The sequence below is a fragment of the Periplaneta americana genome, chromosome 1 (assembly GCF_040183065.1).
Source record: "Periplaneta americana isolate PAMFEO1 chromosome 1, P.americana_PAMFEO1_priV1, whole genome shotgun sequence".
NCBI classification, from domain to species: Eukaryota; Metazoa; Arthropoda; class Insecta; order Blattodea; family Blattidae; genus Periplaneta; species Periplaneta americana.
In genome coordinates this window covers 56,239,831-56,259,887 of record NC_091117.1, presented here as the reverse complement: position 1 = coordinate 56,259,887, position 20,057 = coordinate 56,239,831, and the positions used below count along the sequence as shown (strand labels likewise).

Sequence of the window (20,057 nt, the reverse complement as noted above, 5' to 3'; positions counted from 1 at the left end):
ACTGTGTTTTAATTAATTGTTTTCCTGTAACTTATACAGGGTGTATCACGAGGTTTTCCCCCGGTTTATGGAGGTGATTCCTGGTGTTATTTGGAACAAAATATGTATATACAGTAATGGGTAACATTCATAATTAAGGAGTTACAACAGATTTTCGAAACACGCCTTGGTGTATGTACCGCTAGACATGTTTGCGCAGGACTAACGACTTTAACGATAAAACAGTAAGCAGTTTATGGAGGTGATTCCTGATGTTATTTGGAACAAAATATGTATATACAGTAATGGGGTAACATTCATAATTAAGGAGTTACAACAGATTTTCGAAACACGCCTTGGTATATGTACCGCTAGACATGTTTGCGCAGTACTAACGACTGTAACGATAAAACAGTAAGCAGTAGATAAGCGAAACGAGTCGTACGTCCTCATAACAAGTACGTTGTTGATACTGCAGTCGCTGTTTACATGTAAAGTTACGAAATGCTACACGCACGGTTCACACCCGTGCGAATTTTGCCTTCAGATGCAGGGAGGAAATTTTGAACATTTGCTTTAAATCCACTCTACATGCAAGAGACTGGTACAAAATGAAACACTTGTTTGTATTCTAACTATGATATCCATTTTTGTCAGTGAAATCCTCAAATAAAAAGTTTTTTCTGTTTTTTTTTTTTCAAATTGCCGTAACTCCTTAATTATGAATGTCACCCCATTACTGCATTTACATTTTTTTGTTTCAAATAACACCAGGAATCATCTCAGTATACCGGGGAAAAACCTCGTGATACACCCTGTATACGATAATCAACATCATGCTAAACATCATCATTAAAATCACCACAAACGTCATCGCAATACCACAAAAACCATCACATAAAGCATAAACGCCATCACAATTACCAGAAACACCAAAACAATAATCACAAATGTCATTGCAACAAGCACAAAGAATAATAATACCGGTACTTTTTCTCGATATCCGTAATTGATAGAGGTATACTGTTTGGATATCTTTAAATATAAAAATGAATTTTTCGATTCCGCATAGAATTAAATAAACAATTTTACCAATACAAGATATTTTAGCCTTTCTACTTATGTAAGAATAGCATAGACCTATTAAGAAACTAGTTTATAATGTTATACTTCGTGGCATGAGACAATGTTTAGGAAAACTTGCGAATGCAATAACTGTATAAACGTGTTTCGTACGCTATTTCTTTGCATGAAAGCATTATAAAACATATAATAAAGAAATAATATCAGATTTGTAATGATGGGTAATTTGATACCATGGTCTATGAAGAATAAGTTGTTATGACAGCAAACATTATTACACGGAAAATAATTTAACAATATTAGTTTTAGTGAGCGATGTGGCTCAGACGGTAAATTTGAGACTCGCATTCGGGAGATCAAGGGTTCAAATCGTGATTGGCCTATCTGACTGGGGTTTTTCATGGTTTTCATCAATCACAAAGGCAAATGTCGGATTGGAAATTTACGTACTATGTTTAATCATCGTCTTAATCACCAATATCATAAACGTTAAAACAAAATCTAACCCAGTTACATTAACAGAAGCTATCTACAGAGTGTTTCCGAGGTGGTGTTACAAACTTTCAGGGATGATGGCGAAGGACACATATATCAATTTGAGATAAGGAACCCTGGTCTGGAAATGACCGAGTCGAAAGTTACAAGCAAAAATAGTTGTGTGGAAATGAAATAATTTTATTCCTCTGTACACCTTATTTATGTGTATTTATCTGTACATCTTAGCCTACACATACTGTATTCATCTGACGTTGTTTACGTTGTCTACTTAAAGTATTCCATTCAGTGCGCTGTCTGAGGGGTGGGGATAGTAAACTACTGAAGCAATGTAGATGGCGCAATGTGTAACGGACATGGTCGGTCCTGATATGCACGTCCGTAGACAGCAGTGTATGTATACATGTTGCATTATCCAGTCGATCAGTCCTAGTGAAATGGAGGAGTACACAAGAGCGGAATAAGCAGACCTGATTTTCGAACACGGATGAGCCAATGGGAACAGTAGACAAGCTCACAGATTGTATCGGGCCCAGTACCCATGTAGGAAACATCCGGCCCATATCATTTTTCCACGACTGTTCCAAAAGTTAAGGGAAGATGGGCACGTGGTGCCAAATTACAATTCTATTTCAACACAACTATTTTTGCTTATAACTTTCGACTCAGTCATTTCCGGACCGTGGTTCCTTATCTCAAATTGATACATGTGCCCTTCCCCATCATCCCTGAAAGTTTGTAACACCACCTCGGAAGCACCCTGTATATCACATGATAATAGAAACAGAAACTCAAAAACATTATCCAAAGTTTTTACGTACGCGATATGACCATAGATGTTGAATACAAACGAATTTATAATAAGAAATTATATTAATTTAAAGGCACAAGTTACGTTTTAGTTGGCATAATAATAGTCTATATCTAACGACACTAGTGCAATAATGTGACATATTCTGCACGATTTTGATAAACAATAAAGGAAAAAAGTAGTTGTGAAATTTCTTGTATAATAAGAAGCGCTGTTGCTACTATTTGAACGAATTGCCTGACCATTAGCTGTGTACATCTATTGGCATCTATACATATCATCATTCGGTCGGCTGCGTTTCTTAATTTATATTTTAATGAAATACAGTGTTGCCACCTATACGATAATTATCATTTGGAGTGTTAATTATTACCAACTAGACAATTAGTCAGTTATTTACAGTTTACGCGAAAGTTGACCTTCATTTTATTAACCTTGAGCGGGCGGGTATTTTGCATGAACGTCACAAGATGGTCACATAGGTACTGTAATTTCCCGCCTGTAGTTTCCAAGTTGCAAGTAAGTTACCATCGACCTTTTCAAATGGAGGTACAGAACGCTAAGAATATTGGTAATCAGTGTTCCGCGCCGTAGCTGTGTGGTATAACGTGTCGATAGGGATTGGATGCTGGTTTTAATCTTCAAGGAGGAAGGAACTCTGGAGGGAAAATGACTACCAAAATTAGGAAAGTGGACATAACATAATGTGTGGTAGCTATTAGGTTCCGTCATTTTCGGCATTTCCTCTTCAAAATTTTCTGGAGCTCCTTCAGTAGAGCAACGGAACTCGGAGTGAGACAAATGGCAACAGACTTGGAGGTCACGTAGGCCTATTCAGTTTTCTCAGCCCCAAACTCCCTTGAAAAGACGTGTTGTTGTGTTCATGAATGAATTAATTAATTAATTAATTAATTCATTCGTTCATTCGGCGGGAAGGAACTTTCTAATTTCGTCAGTGTAAGGGACCAGTGAAAAATGAACTTGAGAAAATCTAGTAAGCAGCGAAATATAGTTTCCTAAGCCATCTATAACGGCAGGGTAGATCATCATGCTTATCACAGATTAGCCCCACAAAGTTTGGATGATCGTTCACTTCTACTGTGGGATATGGATTTGAGGCCAGGAGCCGTCAGATCATTATGGCCCTCCATGGGCTTTCTCGCCACGAATTTATTTTAGTTGATGATACAGGTTATTTAATATTAATATTTATTGTGCTATAGGGCCACACACATCAGGTAACCCAAAGTCACTTGGTTAAGGGTTGTTGGGTGTAACACGAAAACTCGCTCTTTAATGTGGGCTAAACCTACACTAAAAGTCGACCTGCTTAATTCTCCTTATGAAACGAAGTATAGAAACATATTACCATATTCCGTGCGGGAAAAGATGTTTTCTACTTCAAACATAGGAGTAGGCCTATATTAATTTAGTCACCTTTCATAATATAGCCTGAAAACTGGAGACTGGAAATAATCTTCAGACTTTTCTTTTATGTCCCATTTCATTCACCATAAAGGTGGTGTAAACGATATAAACTGCCAAAAAATACCGGTGTTAGAGCATCTATTACTGAACAAAAAGTCTATTACAATTTTTCTGTAACGTTTGTGGTTTCCCTAAAAAAAGAAAAATGTTATATTTGAGTGTAATGTTTTTTTAAAATGATAGTAGACAGTCATTATTTACTTCCGTCCGCCACGTACATTCCAACTGTGGTGATATCCTTGTTTACAAATCAGGATACTCTGTTGTCTCTCTATTGTGGAGTTGCTATCGTGTGTTGGACGGAAAGTCATTGGCAGTGACGTTCACATTTACTCGAACAGTAAACATTAGACTATTATCAATCCTAAAAACATGGTATATTAGGAATTAAAAACAAAAATAAAAGAAAAAATAGAATTACACTACACATCATATTTGCTATACCTAGATGTACAATCTTATAATTTTTATAGTTTATATCGTTTACACCCTGTATAATTCCAGGATTGTCTTAACTTCTCTAGTGAGATTAGACTTGCATAAACTCTTTCTTGTGCGTTCCTGAATCTTTGCAGTGTTCACGACACGTGATTTTTCGTTCCTGTGTTACTTGAACGTCACGTTATTCAGACATTGAAACTTTCTGCAGCGTAAAATACTCATAATATAAAATCCCTCATTCTTATATACTTCACCTTTGGTGTCAAAAGTTATAGTAGTTGTTTTTGGTATTCCTATACCTAAATGCTAAGCGATTAACTTGGCTTAGTACTGGTATAAAAGCAATTCAACATTATTATTTTAGCTGAAGTCACGGCTGCATCATGGTCAGAAATAACAACAATCAGACTGCCAACCTCTTCGAACCGAAGTATGGTGTCTGATTCTTTACATGCAACAGATTTCACACGTTGCTTTAATCGATTACAAAAGTCGATAGATATTCTTTTCATAGCCATAGATGTAATGAAAATGAAGTGCAAAATAAATGCATAGAGGAATACAGAAATTATAAGTATTACCAAGCGACTGACAAATCATCATCATCATCATCATTGGTATAAAACCAGCACCATCGATATATCATCATTGGTTTATAATCACCAGCATCATCGATATAATGACAAGGACCATCGATATAATGAAAGCACCATCGGCATATCAACATCATCGGTATAATCACCAGCACCATCGGTAAGCCTAATATCACTAACATCACCGATATAATCTACAGAAATATCGGTAAAATCACCAGAACTATTGCTAACATAATCACCACTATCACTAATACCACCAGTGCCATCAGTGCAATCACCAGCACCATCGGAACAATGACCAGCACCACCGGTATATTAGCATCATCAGTATATTAGCGTCATCGGTCAGCCAATATCACTAACATCACCGGTATAATTACCAGCACTATTGGTATAATCACCAGCATCATCGTTAACATCACCACCATCATCGTTAATATCACCAGCAACATCGGTATAATGACCAGCACCACCGGTATATCAGCACCATTGATATAATCATCAATACCATCGGTAAGCCTAATATCATTAACATCCCCGGTATAATCACCAACACTACTGGTACAATCACCAGCACCATCGGGATATAATTGCCAACAGCATCGCTAACATCAACACCACCATCATTAATGTCACCAGCACCATCGGTATAATCACCACCATTCGGTATTATCACCATCATCAGTGTAATCACCATCATCTTCGGTATAATCGTCACCATCATCAGTATAATTACTACCACCGTCGGTATAATCATCAGAACCATCGATGTAGTCACCAGCACCATCCGTATAATCACAAGCACCATGATTAACATCACCAGCACCATCAGTGTAAACACAGTACCAACGATATAATCACCATCACCACTGGTTTAATAATCAGAACTATTGGTAATCGCCAGCACCATCGGTATAATCACCACAATACCATCGGTATAATCACCACAGTATCATCGGTGTAATCACCACAGTATCATCGGTGTAATTACCTCAGTCATCGGTATAATCACCACAGTATCATCGGTGCAATCGCCACCACTACCGGTGTAATCACGGCAACGATTACCAGCACCATTATCGCCAGCACTAGTGTCATAATCACCAGTATTAGAATTGGCATTAGCAACATCGTATGTTAATCTTGTGCAACTTGTTCAGTACTTTTTTGGTCGATTTTTCTGCTCGGGAAATCCCAGATTTCTTCTGCATACAGTATTATAATTATGAGCGGGCTATACTCTCCTTTCATTCCCATGTTAAAAATAAAATGTTGCGCATCCGTTTGTTTAACAGTTTCCAATACACTTACTAGACTCTCGTTTTACACTGAAACACGTGCCATAATGAATATATTATCAGGTGCATAACACGATGTATTATGTCTGTGACAATGTGTGTCTTACGAGTATGGTCGCTTCCAATATTCATTGCTAGGATCTAAGGAACAAGAAATCATGAAGATCTGTACAGAAAGGAAACAAGTTATCTTACGTAACAACAGAGTGTGACCGCAGAAACCAAGAGTCTGATGAGAACACTTCAAGGATGTACGTGTGACTCGGCAGATTAAGTGTTGAAGCTGCACTGTTTATAAAAGGGAGACCTCTTAACATATTCGCTGAGCAGTAGTAACAGGGCTTCTGAAGGATAGAGAATCATCATGTGGACAGGTGAGTTTACTTCCCGGTGACTATATCGCTTAAGTACGAATAAACTGTGAAAATCCGTTCTATTTCAACCAATTATAGCCATTGTGGAATATTGTCACATTTGTAAATTCACTGACAAGGAAAGTTCACCAAGTGATAGTGGATTTTCACAACGATTTTTACCCCATACCTTTCATTTGAAATAAGAAATGTCCCTATAAATTTTTACGTCCAGAGAAGACATGAGATAATATTTTTCAAAATGATTACTTGACACTCCTATGTCTCATATCTCAATTTTCACCGTGAAAAAGAATAGTACATTATGCAACGAGCCTATAATGGTAGTAATTAAGACGCAAGTTTGATTGTTTCTGAAACTCGCTTGCGCTCGTTTCATAATTTTCATGCGAGCGTCTTAATTACCATTATAGGCAAGTTTCATACGAATTTTTATGCTCGACCATATTTCTAACTTGAAAGTATTCAAAATTATGTTTATGTGCGAACTGACCTGAATTGTGAGATGTGCGCAGACGCGAAAGTATTGATTTTTTCCGAGGCCGAATTTAATTGACCTTGGCACAGAATAAGATGAACATTATTCTGATATAACCTGAAAATTGATTTAGAATTGAAAAACGAGATGACAAATTGAATTTGTTTGAATATTATTTACAATTAACTCTAATTATTATAGTAACAGAACATAACCTTCTGCGACAGTATTGGATTTCCAGCCTCCTTGACTTTTCGCTAATTCTCTTTCGATTGCATATCCGAGAATAATCGATACTTGCGGTTTTATAACGGTACAAAGCTGACTTGTCATTGGCTGAACACCTGTAAGCTGACTTGCCATTGGCTGAACACCTGTACTTTAATGAGTAGGTGCACTTTAATGACATGCATTAAAGGACTGCTACCAGGTGTATAATTACTACATTTCGGCATGGTCGAGCATGAAATGTTTTAAGGCTCCAAATGTTTATGCATTGCCCTCAACATTAGGAAAGCTTAAGAAAATTCACCTCTTCAAGCGGTTTCAAGAAGTATACTTTTCATTCAACAGTGACCATAGCATTTTTTGGTAGACTTCTGGACCAGTTACCGAGATAGATAAGCTATGGAAAGAATAACTCCAGAAGGTAAATCGGTGGAAGTGTTAACAATTCCAAAGCACACAACTGCGATTGTTCAGCCTCTTGACGTTTGTTGTTTAGACCTTGAAAAAATTTCATTTGGAAGTTCTCTGGTAGTGTTTTGTGACTTGGCACGAATATTATATTGCATCAGAGAGATAATGTGATAAAATTACAGTTCTTAACGCATAATCGGCTTTCATCTCCTAGATATATAAATACTCGTATGTTTAAATATGGTTGGCATAAAGTCGAGTATCTTGACAACAAACCTGATAAATTCATTACTCCTGTAGAATTCTGTTTTCGTGTTGATGTACAGAACTACTCTAAAACTCACTGTGAGAAACTTATTTTTCTGAAATTTTCGTGGTGCAAAGTTCCACCCTGTTTTGAACATTTTTACACCGATTTCCATTACTATGATCAGTACAGTGAGTAATTTCAGTTACGCTTATATATCCTTAAATTTTCTATAGTCAATTTCATGAATATTATGCATCTGGTATGTCATTTTCATAACTTATATTATTTAAGGAGATTTTTACAGTACTATATACAGCTTGATGAGATTTATTGCCTGATACGTCTAGCACATAGCACCGTTTACATTAGCTGTTATAGCTCTGGATTTAAGAATTTGAACAAAAAAAATCATATCTCGAAAATTAGGCTTTCTCCGGATATAGAAATTTATAGGGAGGGTTCTTCTTTCATTGGAACGTATAGGGTAAAAATCATTGTGAAAATCTATAATCACTTAGTGAGCCTTCCTTGTGAGTCGCAGTTGTTGTCTGGTTGGTAGTGAAAGTAAATATTTTGAAGGCAATGGCGACTGTACGCGTGTCCATACAGATAAACTCATAAACAGAGCTAGAAAGTTGGTACCAAAACTGTTAAGTTGTGTGAGCTTGGATTATATCTATACCGAATGAAATGTAACAGCGCATCTCCCAATGTCAGTGAACCAGAACGACAAACATGTAAAGCTGGTGGTAACCAAACACGTGCTCCAATCGTCCACAGCCTTAGAAAAAAGAAAATAATAAACTATAATAAACAATAGTTTGTAATTATAAACTTCGTAACTCTCAAACTAAAATAATTTACCCATAGACACAAAGAAAAATAATATACAAAGTATAGCCTACAATTATGATTATAGCCTATTATAGCAAATAACAATGAACATTTTCATTTTATCAAAAAAATACTCCTTTTATGTTCAGAAAAAAAAACAATATTTGTACTCTGGAAATATTCGTTCTACGTCACAAGACGATAATGGAGCAAAATATGAAATATGATACAGTATATCTTACTATCATCAGGTGAACAACTACTTTGTGAATCTAACTGTGTGTCTTGTATGTGGCACATAATGTTAAACCCATAATTGTTTCCAAGAAAAAAAATTCATTTCTGTTGCAATAGCTAGGAAGTTCGTATCGTAATTCCGATGTCGATCTTGGACTGTAACGCAACTGAATGCATAGCAGCACGAGACGTCAACATATTTTAACCAAGAATAATCCGGGAAAAAATAAACGTGTTGCACACTTCTGTTTGCATAATTATTTAATAACAGATGAGTTTACTTTTTTAGAATCATCCATAATATTAAAATTACGTAAATAATATAATAATAACACGATAGTTCACTTTGTTCAGAACCTAAAATATTAATATAAATTAACAATATTCTTCAAACTATTCACGACTCTACACAGCTCCACAGAATGCCACTATCCGTTGTTTATGTGAACATATTGTGTATCGTCTGTAGGAAGCGGGAGCAGGGCGAGGCGCGAGTGACATCTATACTCCTCGCTGTACTGAACTGAAATCTACTATTTTGGTACGAACTTCCAACCTATGTTCATAAATATTCAATGTCAGTGTCGTTAGTATTAAACACAACCAATGGATCTACGTTGAGGAACTGCCACTTTCCTAATTAAAGAGCTGGATTCCAAACCGGCCGAAGCCCAAATGACAAGTTATGAGAAAAATGACAAAAACTGATAAAATAAATGTGAATAAAGCAAGTTAAAATCATAAAAAAGGACTTAGGACACTTTGGAATCTACCTCTTCAATTCTACATCTAATTAGATTTTTATCAACAGTAATCTCACTAGAGGTTTTGATTTTATCTAGAGAAAATCAAAACTCGAGTGGGATTTAATTGACTATTACACGATTAGAAGAAAGTAGGCTATATAAAGATTAGAAGTAACAAAGTGTACAATAAAATATTAATTGGCTTACGAAAATACAACTGTCTTCAAATGTATTATTGTACCATCTCAACATTACGCTAGATGGCAATAGTGTTTTATGATGATGTTTTCTTGTTACCGGTATCAGTTGTGCCAACTATGGAATCATCATTGAACTCTGTGGCTTGTTATTAGTCAAGAAGGCTTTGTTGATTCAGTTTCATTTTTATTAAGACAGTTGCATTCCACTTCAATTATCCGAATCCCAGTAATCAACGTCACTTGATAGATGATTTTCAATAAATCTTAATATTAAACAATCTCTGATACGTGACTATCCATAATATCATATAGCAGAAGCTATAACATAACCTAACTAATATACACAAGTGCTAGAAAAGTTTTATTTAACGACGATGACTTAAAAAATAAACATGAATAATTTTAAAAGGAATAATTATTGAATGTACAATTTTCAAATTTGAATGTGGTTGGTGGTTCAATTGATGTTATATTGGACGTGTGCATAATAGAAGTGGAACTCGTTGATTTAGGCCTACATGGTGTATTCAACTTATTCAGGATTTCCGAATGAATAATTTTAAAAGGAATAATTATTGAATGTACAATTTTAAAATTTGAATGTGGTTGGTGGTTCAATTGATGTTATATTGGACGTGTGCGTAATAGAAGTGGAACTCGTTGATTTAGGCCTACATGGTGTATTCAACTTGTTCAGGATTTCCGAATGGTGCTCTTCATTTATATGTAAATCGGATTTCAGAAGATGCATAGGTATGATCAGTGATTTTTATTAATTCTTGTTCTTGAATGCCAATGCGAGTCATATTTGAAACTGCTGTGCATCGACTGGAGTGGTTTGTAATTATATATATTTTTGACGTCCAGACCTGCGCAGTTTCAAATGTTGGCGAACAAAGAAACAAATGCTAGGGACGCGATAAAATTAAACAAATGCTAGGGACGCGATAAAATTAAACAAATGCTAGGGACGCGATAAAATTGTGCGATAAGCAGCCATGATTGGTTGAAATACGTCCTTTCGTACCGTTTTATTGGTCAAAAGTAGTATGACGTAGTAAGAGTGTAATAGTCTATAGTAATCTCATTAGATGTTTTGATTTATCTAGATAACATCAAAACTCAAGTGGGATTATTTGACTATTACACGATTAGAAGAAAATGTATAAAGGTTAGAAGAAATAAAGTACTATAATACAATAAAATATTTATTAACTTACTAAAATATATACTAAACTGTCTTGGAAATGTATCATTGTATCGTATCATCATTATAAATATTCCGCTAGATGGCAGTAGTGTGTTATAATGAGCGGTTCTCTTGGTACCAGTTGTGACAACTATACAATTTTCATTGAACTCTATGTACGATTACTAGCCAAGAAGGCTTTGTTGATTCAGTTTCACTTTAATTAAAACAGTTGAATTCCACTTCAATATATATTAAACAATCTCTGATACGTGACTATCCATGATGTCATATGAAGGGTACACGGGAAAAACGATCAAGGTCAATCAAAAATCGAAATTGAGTTAATAATGCTATCTTATAGTGGAAAGAAAGTACTATCATGTGGTCTAGCTAGTAATAAGAAATCATCGTTCTTGACATTCCACTACGTCAATTTCTATTAAACACACACATAACAAAGTATTAAGTGCTTAAACTTTAAAATTCGTTTTTCTCGAAACTTTCTAAAATGGACCTTGATCGTTATTCCCGTATACCCTTCATATAGCAAAAGCTATAACATAACCTAAATAATATAAACAAGATAATTGATAGAAAAGTTTTAATTAAAGATGATGAAATAAACATCAATAATTTCAAAAGGTACTATTATTGAAATTACAATGTTGGCAAACAAAGAAGCAAATGCTAGGGAGGTGATAAAAACAAATGCTAGGGAGATGATAAAAATTATAGGATAAGCAGTGATGATTGGTTGAAACACGTCGTTCCGTACCGTTTTATTGGTCAAAAGTGGTAGGCGTAGTAAAAGTGTAATAGTCTATTTAGAAGTCATCTTGTTTATACATGTATTATTCTGTTGTTTCTGTCATTCACTTGTCAGAATATTTAACACTAGAAGTCTTTGGCCGTATTTCTAAATGAATATTTTCATTCTTTCCTTACGAATACAGAGAGACGTGACAGCAAATGAAATATGGTACGACGTAAATAAATTACTTATCCCTTGGAATAATAGTATGCATTATTATCATTATTTAATTATGATCCTATTCGGAAAATAATGATATCAAACATCACTCGAGTTTCCATTTCCTTTTGATAAATTAACGACAAAATAGTAAGCTTTTATGATATTAAACTATCTGAGATAAATTACTATGCAAGAATTTATTGTAATGAATCTCTTCCTTTTATATATAGCCAAGATAATTCTAACTGTGGTACTGGGTTCGATGTTAATTTCACTCAGCCATGGAAGTCTTTCAGAGGAAATGGTGACAGCCAGTAATGCTTTCAGCATTGATTTGATGAAAGTAAGTACCTATTATTTATTTAATTAATTAATTAATTTGTTTATTTGTTTGTTTATTTATTTACTTATTTATTTATACTGGCAAAGTTAAGGCCATAGGACCTTCTCTTACACTCTACCAGGTCACCTACTTTGTGAATAAAGAATAATATCAAGATACAACATATAGGCCTAGTGTAATACGATTTACGAGTTGCGTAATAATTAGCCTAGATTCCTTTATTATATACTCTGTGGTCTTTTGGTCGTCAGATCACAGGTTTCCGGGTTCAAACCCGACCAGGGACCATGGGTTTTAAAAGACAATAATATCCCTAGCATGGCTTCCTCTGGGAGGAAAATATTTTTTTTAATTTTAGTAGGTTATTTTACAACGCTTTATCAACATCTTAGGCTATTTAGCGTCTGAATGAGATGAAGGTGAAATGAATCCGGGGTCAAGCACCGAAAGTTACCCAGCATTTACTCATATTGGATTGAGGGAAAACCCTGGGAAAAACCTCAACCAGGTAATTTGCCCCGACCGGGAATCGAACCCGAGCCACGTGGTTTCGCGGCCAGACGTGCTAACCGTTACTCCGCAGGTGTGGAGGGAGGGAAATAAAGCTATGAATTTACGACACGTAAAAGAACCTTAACCTGACAGAGGAGCCCGCTCACACCTGCGTGTGATTAGCATGTCTGACCGTGAAACGAGTGGGTCAGGGTTCGAGTCCTGGTTGGGACAAATTACCTGGTTGAAGTCTTTCCAATGTTTTCCTTCAACTAATTGAATTGTGTAACTTTCGACGTAGGACATCGGACTCATTTCGCCACCATAATTACACTTTCTCTCTCTTTCATCGTCATCATCATCATCATCATCATCATCATCATCATCATCATCATGTTTCTTTCCCATATTTCGGGGTTTCCGGACTTGAACTCCGTGGTATGTGGTCATTAGCTGCTGGTGGTAGTGCTATGTACAATGAACTCTGGTAGCGCGTGGGACCGGAGTTGAGGGACCACGGTGAGACCTAGGCAGTGATATCGGATTCTGTAGGCTGCAGGGGAGTTCGGAAGCGGCCCGCAGTGGAATCTGTAGCGCGGGGAGTATTAGGATATGCACACCATTCCATTCCGGGTAATAAAAAGGGCCCATCCAAGCGGTCAACGTGCAAAGGCAGTCCCCAGCCCGTGTCTCTCCCCACAAGAGAGAATAATAGACAGAGAATTAAATAATTATTATTTGTCAATTCAAAAATAAGTTACATGGTCGGTCGCTTTTTGTTTCCGTGAGTGTACGTGTATAAAAAAGGTAAGATATCGGCAATCGAATCCCCATCCGTTGGGTTTGTGATAGGAAGCAGTACAACATAACCACAAGGAAAATAACCCATTTTAATTACAATAACCACCAGAATAAAATTATATACTGATATTTTGTTATCAACAATGTCATAACGATCTTTCAGCACTTAGTTATAAATGTAAGATTTAACAACTTCATGACAATGTTTATTAACATATGTATGCTTAAATATAGACAATATTCAGCTCAGAAAAGAGGCAGAAAAATACGGTTGTGTCACCCCTAAGCCTGTCCACCGTCCTCTCCATGGTTCAGCAAGGCTCGGGTGGAAATACACTGAAGGAGTTGGACCAGGTTCTACATGCACAACCGAAATCAACGAGAGAAGGCTTCAAGGATCTCATTCAAGAACTCAGTGTAGGTAACTGTTCATTGAGAACAGTAGAACTTTCTGTACATCATCACAAAACGAAATATTATAAACCTCAGTAGCCTCAGCTAAACTAGGCCCGCCTTGGGTAAACTATGCACGGTTACGCTAAAGTATGCCAATAAAGGCAAGACTACAGTAGAGCGGGAAAGATAGGGTTACCATAGATCGGAAAATGCTAGTGTCGAGTAGGCCGGGAAATGCTACTGTAGAGTAGACTAAGGTAGACTAGGAAAGCCTAGTGTAGAGTAGACCAAGAAAGATTAGTGTAAAGCACAGTAATGCACGGTAGCTCACAGCTCAGCACTGCCATTCCGCACGCGTCAGTAGCCCAGCCCACCCAAGACCAACACTGCTTCACACGGCCGCTTCCTAGCCGTCTCACTGGACTTCGAAGTCCACCGTAGCCCACCACACTGCTCAGCAGTGCACTGACATCAACCCACTAGTTGGTTGCATTCTACTGCTTTTCCAGTTGCGCGCATTGGTTGTGCTGTCGCTTCGCGTGTGGCATGAGCATACAGTTCCCCGCATACCGAACAACATAAAAAATTAAATTATTTTCCACTATTGTCGAAGACGGATTTAACAATTGTCCAAATGGTACTTTTTTTAATTTCCAGCCGACTCTGTTGTTTTAAACTCTCTAGCAGGGATTTTATCCTTCACTACTATTTCTCTAGAGTCTAGAAAGACTAAATTTTGGAATGTGTGCTTCCACGGCCGGTGTCTGTGATGAAGGTTTTCCGGGCTGAGATGCCGTGGTCTACCATTCTACCAGTCTACCAATAGACCACGGCATCTCATCCCGGAAAACATTCATCACAGAGACTGTATTTCCTTTGCAATGCACTATTATTTGGACTCATCTTGAAAAAAAAAAAAACCGTCTGAAACAGTAGCTGATCGTAGATCGAACCGCACACGCAAGTATAAGCCCGCGCAAACACAATTAATAAGTAACTGATAGAAGAGGAGACTTGGACTCGGTGCCTTGATACCAGCCCACCACACAAAACCGCTTCGCAAGCAGCCCGGCCGGCCACGAGCTTGTTCCGTGTGAGACTGTGAAGCCCAGTGCGGTGCAGTGCGGAAGTAGCCCATGAGTTGGGCCGTTGTATAGGTCTCTGGTGTAGAGTAGACCAAGAAAGTTTAGCATACAGTAGACAGGAAAGACTAGCATAGATTAGGAAAACCTGATGTAGAATGGACCAGAAAAGGTTAGTGTAGACTAGACAGAAAAGGCTAGGGCAGATAGTAAAGCCTAGTGTAGAATGTACCAAAAAAGATTAGTGTAGAGTAGACGGGAAAGAATAGGGAAAACTAGGAGAGCTTAGTGTAGAGTGTACCAGGTAAGATTAGTGTAGAGTAAACAGAAAAGACTAGGGTAGACTAGGAAAGCCTAGTGTAGTGTAGACCAGGAAAGGTTAGTATAGAGTAGACAGAAAAGACTAGCGTAGACTAGGAAAACCTAGTGTAGAGTGGACCAGAAAAGGTTAGTGTAGACTAGACAGGAAAGGCTAGGGCAGACTAGTAAAGTCTAGTGTAGAGTGTACCAGAAAAGATTAGTGTAGAGTAGAAGGGAAAGACTAGGGTAAACAGGAAAGCTTAGTGTCGAGTGTACTAGGAAAGATTAGAGTAGAGTAAACAGGAAAGACTAGGGTAGACTAAGAAAGCCTAGTGTAGAGTAGACAGGAAAGACTAGGTTTCACTAAGAATGCCAAATATCGAGTAGATCAAGAAAGGTCAGTGTAGACTAGGTAGGAAAGACTGAGTTAGACTAGAAAAGCCTAGCGTCGAGTAAACGAGAAAAGATTAGTATATGGTAGGTAGAAAAGATTGGGGCTGACTAGGAAAGCATAATATCAAGTAGACCACGAAAGGTTGGGACAGGAAATAGCTACTCAGGTAGACTAGGAAAACCTAGTGTACAGTAGACCAGGGTTACCGTCATTGGAGAAATTGTCCAAGCTACACATCTTGTGGTGAATTCACCATTGTTTACTCCGAAATCTTAAATTGCCTCATACTGTGTGTGTAATCCTGTTGTACTTACATGTGTTGTCTCTATATTTTTATTTCTAAAGAGCATAGAAAATCGTCAGCCATTTTAGTACATATGATGGATGGAAATAAGAAAATTAAGCGGTACTTAATGAAGAGTGTTCTAAATAAATGTTTGTAATATCTAGGGAGATCTTGAAGATATAAAGTTGGAGATCGCAAACAAGTTATACGTCAGAACTGGGTTTGACATTCTGAAATCTTTCGTGAACATTGTGAAGAAAGATTTTCGTTCAGACATCGAGGATTTGAACTTCTCTGATGCAGCATCCGCAGCCGACACCATCAACTCATGGGTGTCCGAGAACACTCACCATAAAATACAAAGCCTCGTTACAAAAGGTGAGTTCAGTAGATTATGGTAGGTGAATTCTACGCAAAATTGCATATTATCATTGAATGTAGCAGTAAGCCATGCATTTCTACTGTTCTTATAGCCTACGTACATAGGCTAATTCATATGGTTATGCTCAAACTGAAGGGGTTTATAGAGGGGTTGAAATATAAATATAAATATAAATATAAATATATATATATATATATATATATATATATATATATATATATATATATATATATAGAATCTCATGTGCTAGGAAGTAATCCTATGTAAATATACGGTTGTAAATGTAAGAAACTTCATTATGAAGTACCAGTAATAGTAATTTGTGCAACAATTTAAGCAGGGCAAAAATTACATGAACTTAACAATTAATTTTGTATTACCGTACTCTAAACGTTTTTCGAATTGGAGACCATCACATTCAGTACAGGCATTTTATGGTCGCATCTGGCGCACTCTCCTAAATAAACTAGGCACTACTTGAACCACATCAGATGCTGCAAATATCCTAACTAAAAATATTTTTGATTGTTGTACAGGTGTCTCGTAAACGAGACTTTTGGTATGCCACCAAAAGAAGTAACTTAATAAAGAGACATCAAATCTGGGGAGCGGGGTGGTTATTCAATTGGCTCTCCTCTTCCGATCTAACGCTCTGGGATATGCGAGATTTATAAAGTGTCGTACAACAAGAGTAAAGTGTGCTGGTGCTTCGTCCTGTTTAATCCAGATATGTTGAAGTGTGATAAGTGATATTTTTCTAACAGTTCTGAGATAACTTGTTGCAAACAATTTTTGTAAATCTCCCTATTCAATCTTGGTAACAGGATGTAAGATGCAAAGTATTATTACATCCGCAACGTAGGTCCTGACATTAAGAACTTATGCTGACTAAAGATAACTTCGGAGACAATACGTTGTTGTCCGAAAAAAAATGTTATATTTCTAACCTCTATCAGTTTCTTCAGTTTGAGCACAACATTTTCAATCACACGTTGTACGTTCACAATAATATTTAAATATGGTGGCTTTTCTTTGAATTCAAGAAGTTCATAATAGAGAAAAGGGAAGCGACATACAGAGAAAAAGATGAAGACATGATGAGAATGGAACAGAGAGAGAGAGAGAGAAAGAGAGAGAGAGAAATTGAAAAAAGAAAGGGATATCAAGAGAAAATATTGAAAAAGGGAGTGCATGAGAGAGAAAAATAAAATGTGTCAATCAATAAAATTCATTGTCAAAATTATCATACTGATGACATCAGGGAGTTAGACTGCTTCAGTGACACTCCATACATTTCTTCGACAACGTGCTATATTACTTCGTCATTTGGCAGGTATTTGAGTATGTATGAAATTCTATACCACTTCATTCGTAACGTGTCGTCTAAATTATATTTATCTTTATGCAGATGCAGTATTGAATTCTGCTCAAGATCTTACATTTTTCAGATGTTTGATCAAAGAAGTCTAGGGCTCTTTCAGAAACAATAAAAGGAAAAATTATTCGATTTAAAGTTTGTCTTTAACGGGACCTTTAAACACTGAATAGCTTGTAGTCAAATCCTTTGAAATTAATGAATATTGGAATGCCTATGGTACATGAAAATTCTATACGAAATTAAATTATTCTCAAAATCCGCTGGCTACATTCCATCTGAACACACGCTCTCGTCATGAAACAATAATAACAATACCATCCCATCGCACCTCCTCATACTCATCCTCTTTCACAATAGCCCTGCCAAGACTCTGGAATTCGCTACTTGCTAGCATCAGGGACTGTCGGAATAAAACTGAATTCAAACGCAAACTTACTGGGCGTAAGTCAGTAATTGATTTCTTGTAAATAGTTTCCTTAATCTATCACAAAATATTTCAATATCCAGTAATTTCATCACTATACAATTTTGGTATTCTAGGTTTAATTTGCAATTCACTAAATATAAAATATTCTTTGTTTTTCTATGATAAATTATCTAGCTTTAATAAGTCAAGTAATCTTTTCGTACTTTGATTTTTATTGTAATTGTATTTGTAAATTTAATACTAATTATAATTTTATTTGTAATTGTAATTGTAAATTTAATTCTAATTGCAATTTTATTCTTCATATTATAGTTGGAATCCCCTGGTAGAGGGGCAGAGAAGGCCTGACGGCCTTATCTCTACCAGGTTAAATAAATAAATACTACTAAATATTAATTTGTCATTATATTGCCAGCGAAATGATGTGAATTTTGTAAGAGTTGTTATTGATCCCAATGTAGGCCTTCCTTGTGCAACAGATATTCTTATTTTCATGCAATCCCAACAAGGGTTTGCGCCCGACTCCCTGGTATTTTAGTGATAAGTATTTCAGATTAAAACTCATAATCAAAACATCACTTGGAGTAAGTCTCAAATTGCTTTCAAAAACAACATCTACTCTTATTAAATGCTTCAGCATGATCTATGAAGAGTTATATGCTTATGTTTATAATCATTAAACTATCAACTTTAACTTCAAAGCTATATGAGGCAAAAGAACATTCTTCATAAGTAATTTATATCAAACATAACCTAACGATATTTTTTCCTGCTTTCTTCCGCACAGATATGATAACACCAGACACGGTACTGATGCTGCTCAACGCTGTATATTTCTCTGGTGGGTGGGATACAGTGTTTGCAGAGAGAAATACTAACATGCAGCCGTTTACTACACTTGATGGAAATTCAAAAGACGTGGCAACAATGCATCATTACCAAGAGATCTTGGTGGGAGGACACAATTCTGACATTGGAGCGAAATACGTGCATCTACCATTCAGTGTAAGTGCCTATTCGTCTTGACATACACAGATTAAAGTTATTATTGTTTTAAGAGCTTATTTATTCACGCACTTTAATTACTTAATGAAAATAATCAGTTAAAACTATTACATCAGACGATCAAAGTGTTCACCATTTGCTCTTGAAAATGCACCAATCGTACGGAATAGATAACGTGAAGTTGATTTTGCTGTATTCCAAAAATCGCTTCACGAATAATTTCTTTTAAATCCTCCAGATTACGTGGATTTTTGTGTACACTTTTTACGGTAGCCCACAAATGAAAGTCGCAAGAATTTAGATCTGGAGACCTAAGGGGCCACGGACACTTGCTTCGCATAGATAAAGGAAAACATGCATCAACATAATATTAGTTATTTTGCGTGAAACTCTCAAGAAGTTAATTTAATACACATGTAAAATAAATATTGTTCTTTAGTGAAAAATTTATGTCTTCTGCGTCATTTTCAAACTTTCTAGAAAAATGAGTCATAATATACCTTGAAGGTATTGGTGGTACATACAGGTTCCACCATCTATGAACACCTAATAAAACTACAAAGGGATGTGTCTGAACTTTGATCTTTATTTGTGCTATAGGGCTAAGCACATGTTAAATCGGTAAAAACATGTTTTTACAAACATGGCACTTAAACC

The 20,057-nt window shown here is 36.3% G+C and overlaps 1 protein-coding gene across 4 annotated transcripts in view; it reads left to right on the top strand.

Annotated features, from left to right (window-relative positions):
* Positions 1–6,407: 6,407 nt before the first annotated feature.
* LOC138696141 (serpin B4-like) overlaps positions 6,408–20,057 on the top strand; it is a 36,351-nt gene continuing 22,701 nt past the window's right edge. For all 4 annotated transcript variants that reach the window (XM_069820728.1, XM_069820703.1, XM_069820719.1 and 1 more), the window contains exons 1-5: positions 6,408–6,565; positions 12,345–12,457; positions 13,985–14,167; positions 16,373–16,586; positions 19,183–19,400. In XM_069820728.1, coding sequence (XP_069676829.1) covers positions 6,556–6,565; positions 12,345–12,457; positions 13,985–14,167; positions 16,373–16,586; positions 19,183–19,400 — 738 coding nt within the window. In that variant the 5' untranslated portion in view covers positions 6,408–6,555. The remainder of the gene's footprint in view (positions 6,566–12,344; positions 12,458–13,984; positions 14,168–16,372; positions 16,587–19,182; positions 19,401–20,057) is intronic.